This window comes from Ascaphus truei, chromosome 19 (genome assembly GCF_040206685.1).
Source record: "Ascaphus truei isolate aAscTru1 chromosome 19, aAscTru1.hap1, whole genome shotgun sequence".
In the NCBI taxonomy this organism is placed as follows: Eukaryota; Metazoa; Chordata; class Amphibia; order Anura; family Ascaphidae; genus Ascaphus; species Ascaphus truei.
The window spans coordinates 23,132,024-23,141,159 of record NC_134501.1 but is presented as its reverse complement, the minus strand read 5'-3'; the positions used below and the strand labels follow the sequence as shown (position 1 = coordinate 23,141,159).

The 9,136-nt window shown below is 52.1% G+C and overlaps 1 protein-coding gene across 3 annotated transcripts in view; it reads right to left on the bottom strand.

Annotated features, from left to right (window-relative positions):
• Window positions 1-491: 491 nt before the first annotated feature.
• Window positions 492-9,136, bottom strand: part of ESRP2 (epithelial splicing regulatory protein 2) — a 31,365-nt gene continuing 22,720 nt past the window's right edge. The window contains exons 14-17 of one of the 3 annotated variants that reach the window (XM_075576940.1): window positions 7,526-7,712; window positions 6,820-6,985; window positions 2,753-2,861; window positions 492-1,756 (exon numbers count right to left, since the gene is read on the bottom strand). In XM_075576940.1, the coding sequence (XP_075433055.1) occupies window positions 2,772-2,861; window positions 6,820-6,985; window positions 7,526-7,712 (443 nt within the window). In that variant the 3' untranslated portion in view covers window positions 492-1,756; window positions 2,753-2,771. Of the gene's footprint in view, window positions 1,757-2,752; window positions 2,862-2,958; window positions 4,971-6,819; window positions 6,986-7,525; window positions 7,713-9,136 lie in introns of those variants that run through there. The other 2 variants (XM_075576939.1, XM_075576941.1) reach the window with 2 other exon arrangements.

Sequence of the window (9,136 nt, the reverse complement as noted above, 5' to 3'; positions counted from 1 at the left end):
GTTTGTGATAATTTGTTGCCAATGTTTCCAGCAGTTTGAGTTGCAAACTGTAACAATAGATAATGTTACCTTAACAGCTACAATGTAGCCTTATATTACCGAGTTACACTGACTGAAGAATTGATTGAAACTGAAAGGCGGCCATTTAGTGAACCCTGGGAAGCAGCATCTTTGCTGATCGATTGCGGGAGAACTAAAATCGTTAGCTTAGGTAATTAGTTTTTCTTTTTTTTTTGTGCCGCTTGGACTTTTTCTTTAAAATCGGAAGCAGAACCTCCCACATGGGGGAGACGTAAAGGAGCAGTAAGTACAGTGGATGCTGGTCTCTGAAATGGACGACAATCTTATAAATCTCCGGGTACTAAAATCTGTGCCCCTTTCTTCAGCTTCGAGCCCCCTTAAAAAGCCAGTATAGGCAGACACGCTCTGCTTCCTCCATCCCACTTCAATGGGCAGCACACGGACACACTTTATTATTTATTATTTTATTACACAAAGAAAAAAAAAACACAACAGATTCAAAAGGAAAAAAAAGTCAATATACATAGAACCAGAAATAAGGCCGTTAAGTGACATTCTGCTGCTATTGCACTTTATTTTAATCAACAGTAAAAAAAAAACAAAAAAAAAAAACAAGAACATTAGTGCTTAGTCAGCAGGCGGCTAGTCAAACTTACCTATTTTATTGAAACTTATTTTTCTGTTTTCTTCTATATTTTTATACACATATATACATAAAAAACAGGGAGTTGCAGACAGCACAAATTCATTCAGTTTCGTCTGGCTGGCTCGCCATTTTGGAACTGGAGGAAAATAATGCATTGAAGGATATAGATATACAGCCAACTCCAGTCCACATTGTGCCAGGTCTTGGGGATATCCCTGCTTCAGCACAGGTGGCTCAATCAGTCCCTGCTTCAGCACAGTCTTTGACTTAAAAACCTGACCTGTTGGTGGCCCTTGAGGGCTGGAGTTGGTCACTCCTGATATATACTGTATATCACACACATCTATATACACACACACGCACCAAGCGCAGGAATCTCTCCAGCATCAAAATAGTTAAACAGTGTAAACAAGTAGAAAAAGGGAATATTCCAAAGTTAATATTTTTAAATTAAAAAAAAAAAAAAAATAAGTCGTATAACTTAGTGGTATATAGAAGCATTTTGGCTGTGAGAAGAGCAGGTTGGCAGTTAACGGTGCGGAAAGGTTCGAGCGAACGCGGTAACCCAGAGGGATTCATTGCCGACGTCACCATTTAATACGGGCTCCACAAATATGGCCGCCAGGATGACTGGGACTCTATCCAGCCTCAGAAATAAAACACGGGTTGGGGGGTGGGGGGGTGGGAGAAATTGGGGTGCGTGGGCCACAGGAGAAACACTAAAATAATACTAAAATAATATTAGTAATGTAACAGCCGGGAGGGGGCGCGGGAAATAAAAAAAAAACTAAAATCCCAGTTTATTTAGGAATTTTGCGTCTGGGAGTCAGTGTAAAGGGAAAGGAGCCACGGGTTGGAGCCACGGCCACTTCCCCACATACACTGCCAAAATAAGTGTGCCACGCTCTGTATTTTTTTTTGGGGGGGGGGGTGCAGATCCGGATGCTCTTGCCCCCCCCCGCTGCCCCCAGGCTCTGTCCGCTCACACCACAGGTCCACGCTGCGGCCCCCCATAACCCTATTTCTCGGCCACGGCCACTTCCAGGCGCTCACCGATGGCCCGCGCAGGATGGAGGAGTCTGGTTGAAGCTGGAGGATGGAGGCGAGAAGAGAGGATAAGGATGAGGAACAGACTCCCCCACATCAGACAAGGAGGGGTTAAACAGGTGACGCGTAACTTTCAGCGCCAGGGAGATTTGTAACGCTTCGAATCCGGTTTATATGCAAAAATGTCTTCCAGTGGTTAAACCCCCCCCCCCCCCCCCCAACAGGCCCACTTCAGGTGCCAGCACTTAGGCGATATGGCAGGTGGGCGGGGGGGGGTGGGGGGAGGGGGGTTCTAGGAGACTAGAGGGGGGAGTGGGGGGGGGGAAAGAGAAGGCGAGTAACTGTTACTACAAAGCTCCTGCCGCCCATTATCCTGCAACCTGCTGCCTCATCGCCCAGCTGCCTGAATCCAGCCCCCGAGTCACGGTATCCCATGCGGGGCAGCCATATATAGCACCCCAAGGTAATCCCCCCAGGGAGCCGGGCAGGGAGGGTCACATATATTCTATATGCGATACAAGGTATGTAAATGACAAACTATGGGGATAAGTGGGATAGATAAACAACAAGGCAGAGGCAGAGCCTCCCCCAAAGAGCTCACACTCTAAGTGGGAATATATGCAATCTTTGCTTGATGATAAACGCGGCACTTTGCAGTGCAAGTAGGACGCAGCCAGACTTTATGTTATTACCTCTCCCGTCCCAGCGCAAACGCCTTAAACCAGGCGTGACCAATTCCAGGCCAAAGGCCACCAAAAGGTTATGTTTTCAGGCTATCCCTGCTTCAGCACAGGTGGCTCAATCAGTGACTCGGTCTTTGACCAAGCCACCTGTGCTGACGTGGCTGTCAGTCTGAGTCACCTGTGCTGAAGCAGGGATATTCCATTACCGGACCTGTTGCTGGCCCTTGAGGACTGGAATTGGCCACCCTTGCATTAAACCCATTACCCACCGCGCTGGCAGAGTTTGATGGCCTGTGGTTAGGAAGCAGGAAGGGGAGTTTTAGGGGTAATTGCCACCCAGGTGCCCCGATCTTACCTTGTTGGAGGTGTCCCTCTTATAAGCAGACCCATTCTTTAGGTGCCTGTAGCACACTCCGTGTCTGGTCCCCCATCTGTACCAGGCCGCTGTAATCCTCGGGGGAATACTGCAGAGGTGACACAGGACAAGTCAGCACCCCGAAGCTCTCCTGTGCCAAACCATGCCGGCCCCTTCACCGCCACAGGTGGAAGCATCATGGAGGCCTCCCCGCCCCCCTGCACCCCCCCCCCTACAGACTGACCGGAGACACGGGTCACTCAGCAGCTGGACCTGTCCTGGGGCAGGCTCACAGCCGGATGGAGCAGCGCGAGAACCAGACGCGTGTAGTTTGTACACAAGGTTTCCAGACCTCGCAGGTCTCCTCCTCACATGAGTCCAGTCTGAAAACCTCATACACAAACCAGACGTTTCTATTACAGGGGTGTGTGTTGCAGGTGAGCGGGTGCGCGCTGCAGGTGAGCACGTGTGTGTTGCAGGTGAGCACGTGTGTGTGTGTTGTAGATGAGCACGTGTGTGTGTTGTGTTGCAGATGAGCACGTGTGTGTGTTGTGTTGCAGGTGAGCACGTGTGTGTGTTGTGTGTGTTGCAGGTGAGCACGTGTGTGTGTTGTGTGTGTTGCAGGTGAGCACGTGTGTGTGTTGTGTGTGTTGCAGGTGAGCACGTGTGTGTGTTGCAGGTGAGCATGTGTGTGTTGCAGGTGAGCATGTGTGTGTGTGTGTGTGTGTGTGTTGCAGGTGAGCACGTGTGTGTGTGTGTTGCAGGTGAGCATGTGTGTGTGTGTGTGTGTGTGTGTGTTGCAGGTGAGCACGTGTGTGTGTGTTGCAGGTGAGCATGTGTGTGTGTGTGTGTGTGTGTGTGTGTGTTGCAGGTGAGTGTGTGTGTGTTGCGTGTTGCGTGTTGCGTGTGTGTTGCAGGTGAGCACGTGTGTGTGTGTTGCAGGTGAGCATGTGTGTGTGTGTGTGTGTGTGTTGCAGGTGAGCATGTGTGTGTGTGTGTGTGTGTGTGTTGCAGGTGAGCACGTGTGTGTGTGTGTTGCAGGTGAGCACGTGTGTGTGTGTGTGTGTGTGTGTGTGTTGCAAGTGAGCGTGTGTGTGTGTTGCAGGTGATCACGTGAGCCTAAACAAAAGACAAAGTGCAGCGTCTCCTGTCAGCCGGGGGGTAAAATGCAGAAAGTGACCCCTTCACTGCTGCAGTGTGAATAAATATATATTTGTACATATTATACACACCACACGATGTGCTGTCTGACCTGGCAGTGAATGGGTTAAAACCGCAAATAAAAAGCCATCCCATTTAACCCACATGGTGCCAGCCTTCCCACCGGACCCTCCGGCACAGAACGGGCGAGGGGGCAGATTCAAATTACAACCCGGAATCATTTCCAAGAGCCAGAAAGCCGTCACCCCGCGAGAGCAGCCATTGTCCCCCCAAATTACCAGCGATCCACCACCTGAAAACACAAACACGGGACGTCCGGAGGCCCCCCCCCCCCCAAACCCCCTAATCTCCTGGGGCGCAGCCTCCCAGTGCAAACACACAATTACCCGCGGCTACCAGACCTGCCCGCGAGAAGAACGACCCCACGAGCCTTCCCTGGGTTATAAGAGGGGCAGTTATCTCAGTTTTATGTCTGAAGCGCGTTTTCCCACGGTCTGTTATTTATATTATGTGTTATTTATACGATGGTCCCGGGCATTGCTGCTGTGAAGCGCTGTGCACATTAATGGCGCTATATAAATAAAGACACACAGTCACCCCGCAGGGCACGGGAGGCGTGTGCGAGGACACAGCGCCACCTGGGGGCAACAGAGGGTGGTACCCAAATTGGCGCGGGGCGACTGATCCCAGCAGGAATCTGGTACCGGCCGTGTATGGGGCCCGGTGTATAAATATACATTTGTGTCGGCACAATTTGGGGGGGGGAAGGGAAGTTTCTTATTTCTGAACGCCAGTTTCCCGGCAGGTCTGGTAAGAGGGAAGGCGCCATGAACTAAACCAGAATTAAAAAGTGCAGTGTTTCCGATCCATGCACCCCACCGTGAGACCAAATATTAACCGGGGACGCCGCACACACAACCCCAAAATCATTCGTGTGCCCGGCCCCCCAAATCCCCATTGGTTCGGCTGCTACATTCCAATCAAAAGGGCGGCACCAATTGGACGCTGGGAAGGGTTACAGACCGTACCCCTCCAAAAGAGGGGGGGACACAGGATCCTGAGGAGCAGCGGGAGGAGAAGGGGGGCGGGAAGGGGGAGAAATAAAAAAACAGGGCGTTAGATTCCGACGGTCGCTGCCCTGAGATTTAACACTTGCACGTATCACAGAGTTTGTGGCGCTGAAGGCGGAGTTCCCTCGGTGTGACCCATTTCTAAAACCAAGTGAGCTCCATGTGACTCTCCTCCCCCCCCACCTCCCTTTATAGCAGATTCAAATTGCCCAAAGGCAGCCGTAGTGTCCCCACGAGACACGAAAACTCCTGCCGTTAATTCTCACTTTCTCCACTCTGAACAGGCAGCACAGAGGTGCTTTCCCTGCAGCCTACACAGAATCTTATCAGGGGAAAAAATAATAAAAAATAATCTTCGTTTATTCTTCTCAGATAAGGTTCAGTGAGGTCTATTAATGTCCCCGTGTGAGAGCGGATTACAGGTTTCCAGCTATTTTTTTTTTAATTTATTTTTTTAGGAATAAAATCCAGTGATCTCTATATTTTACAAAAATGGAGCGAACTTATTAAAAAATAAATAGGTGAACACAGAGCCCGGATTGTACAGGACGGGGAAGGGAAAAATCTGTAAAAATAAAACGCACAGGAGGAACTGCCCTTTAAACCAATCAGAGGGCTCCATTCTGCGCAGTCTCCGGGAGACTCCGACACTGGTGATAAAATGGGGCAAATACTATAAATATATATAGATATATATTTTATTAAATAAAAAAATAATAATCAGGCTCACTTGTGAATGCGAGCACCCCAGAGGTTAGGTCACCTACTTAACCGCTCGCCTGTCACACGTAGCTACAAACGTATTGGATGGCCAGCCGCAGCCAGCAGTGAAGGGGTTAAGTAGCATTTTAAACCCATCTCCGCAACCCTCTCTCTGCCAAAGGGGCCCGGGAACACTCCGAAAACGTGTGAATAACAAAATGGCGTCAAGAAATCTTCCCCGCCTCCCAATGCATGGATTGCGCACCCTACCCTGTACGCCTTAACCAGGCACGTATAGGGCCATATAGGGGAGGGGGTCAGCAATAAATTTGTGACCGGAAAACCATTAGGACGCAAGAGACAGCAAGAGACACCCAGTGATAAAAGCAGCAATCCAGGCGCGCCATTTCTGTCGCAAAGCATTGAAGCAGGGGGTCTCCGGAGGTGAACCCCACTAATTTCAGCTCCGGGAACCCCCCTGCTTCCGGAGATACCTCCGTAGGGGGCGCCGGTAGCCGCTCAGCCAGCTGGGCTAACGTAATGGCGGCATTTCAAAGCTCGAGCGCCCTGCGGCCAATAGGAAGCCGCAAGGTCATCCACTGCGGCTTCCCATTGGCTCACGTGGCGCGGGAGATTTAAAAGTGTGGAGCCCCCTTCGGAGGTCTATCTCGGGGGGTCCCCGGAGCTGAAATGAATGGGATTCACCCCCGGAGACCCCCTGCTCCAACCCAAATGTTGAAAAATAAGATTGGCCTGAATTGCTGTGTGTGAGAAAGCCGCGGTGCTGGGCTCGGACATCGGGAAGATTGGGGCCCGTTAAACATTTGGGGCGTATTTTATTAGGGTTTATACAATATTTATGGTCCGACAACAGGCAGGGACGGGGACCTGTGTATAAAACAACCCCCATTGCTATAAAAGGCCAGAGGCGTGGCAAGTTTACAGAACTATTGGAACCGAGTGTTTGTAAAGGAGGAGCAGTGATACTCTGTACCACTACACGTCTCACTGTATCCCCCTTGGCAAAACATGTTAAAGGAATGCAGAGTAGTAGTAGTACTCGGCATAGATTTACACTGCAGCAGGTCCTGTTGAAGGGGAGGGGGGTAGGGGGGGAGGGGGGCAGACACTCACCTGGTAACCCTGGAAGAAGCTCAGAATATCCTTCATGCCCATATTGTAGGGCAGACCCTGCATGCGCACCAGCGCGCCCGGCTGGGGTAACATGGCGTGGGAAGCGGACGCCAGTGAGGCAGAGGGGGCGGTGATGTAACCTACGGTGGTGGGAGAGACGGGCGGGCTGGAAAGGGAGACAGATAAAAATGTAAAAAAAATGTAAAAAAAAAACCTGTAGGTGTTATCGCAAGGAGTGGAGACGTGTCGCCGCCGCCCAGCGAAGGTGGTAAAGGCGGGCAGAATTTTTACAAAGTGGGCTTATTAAAGGCAGCTATACTCCAATACCCATCATCCGGATGTTTCCATGCGGGATTAGAACAGTTTCGTATTAAGAATGTACAAGATGATCCAGCCAATGGGTTTCATGGTCCCCCCTGTGTGCTGCCATTTTCTGCGTCCCGCTGACACCTCCCGTGAGGTCACCTCCCCTTTGCTGGCGACAGGGATTTGGTGACAGCAGGAGGGGGGCAGCTGGAAGTGTCATTTGAAAGCAGCACCCCAAATCTCTAATTAAACAACCATCCCCCCCCCAAAAAAAGATACACCCCCCCCCCCCAGCAGAGTGCAGGGACACGCACTGAACCCCAGTACCACTGCTTTTTCTGTACCCCGGGTAGGTTCCCCTGAAAGATATACCCGGCACGCACACAGCTGCCCCCCGTACCTGGGGTAATAGGCCGTGTAGTTCATGTACAGCTGCGTGGCTTGGGCGGGGTAAAACGCCATGGTCGGCTGCCCCATGGTCTGGCCGCTCCTTGTGGATAAGAGCCCAGGCGACGGGTAAAGCCCGGCGGCTTCCGCCGGCATCACTGCCGCGGCTTGGTAGGCGGCGTAGGCTGGTGGGGAGAGACCTGATGGTGATGCAGACAGGGGAGAGATTAGGGGTGTGGGGGGGCATCAAAAACCCCTTTAGTACCAGAAACACATTGAGGGGGTTACGGCACATGAAGTTAACCAATCAGAAGCCACGGTTCAGTACCCCTCTTATCTCTGCTTAAGAGGGGTCTCTTCGGAAACCCAACGCTGGCATATAAGTGGTTAAATTCCCCGCGGATTAGGCACTCTGCTACCAGCGCCCCGCCCCAGCGACGCAAAGTATCAGGGTCTCTGTACACCTGGAAACACTGGCCTAACGTAACCGTTTGTAGGGTTAATGGCGCCCGCGTCGTGGTTAGGGAGCCGCGGACGGCGTCTCTCCCAGGAATCCCGTGCGCCACACGAGGCAGGTCCCACCAACACCACGACCCTCAATATACCGCGTTCCCAAGCTGCCCCGCCGCAGGAAGAAGGCAAAGCTGCGGAAACCGCGCGCCCAGGAAGCACACCGCGAGAAAATCAATGACAGCCCCCCCCCCCACCTCACGGTTTAACGAGCCCCGTCTAAAATAGTCAGGACGACCATAACCGCTGGCCACGTTCTCTCCCCCACCCCTCCCCCACCCGCGGAAGTCCAAGCTCGCTGCAGAGAGGCGATGGTCCAAGGTCACCAGGTCATAGTTGCCAACTCTGCCGGAAATTCCTGGGGCCGCCATAAAATGCCGGCAGCTTCCCATCCTCCAGCGTCAACCCAAGCGTGGCAGTAAAGAGGGGGGCCAGAGGGGCACAGAGCGCGGCCAGAGGGGCGCAGAGCGCGGCCAGAGGGGCGCAGGGCGCGGCCAGAGGGGCGCAGGGCGCGGCCAGAGGGGCGCAGGGCACGGCCAGAGGGGCCCAGAGCGCGGCCAGAGGGTCGGACTCACAATTAGAACCTTATTACAGGATATAAGCCTCTGCAACTGACCCAGATGCGCTTGACCTCTGTGACTGCACCTTCAGAACGCACTTTCCCTCCCACTACGACACAGATTGTAAGCTCTTCGGCACAGGGCTTCCCTTTGCCAGTCTCCTGTCCCGCTTCTCATTGCGTGCACTTGTATTGTAATTTAGCAAAGCGCCGTGTACACTGGCAGTATATATATATAACATTAAACATACAATGAAAAGGAGCGGGGGACAGAGACAGACAGGGACAGTCATCGGATCAAAAGGGGGGAGCGGAAGAGCTTTACTGTGTGGGATTTAGTTAACCCTTCAGTGTCACCAACACATTGCCGACGCCTCCTGCATTGAATGGGGGAGGGTATAAATTGAAGGGTGACATGACCCCGTTTGTTTGCACAGAGTATTTTGGGCTTGCCCACGTCTTGCCCCTCCGCACACCCCTTTTACCCACACTTCGCCAGCTTGGGTTTGGAGTGACATTTCCCCCTAAAGTTGGCAACTATGCGCAGAGCGCGGG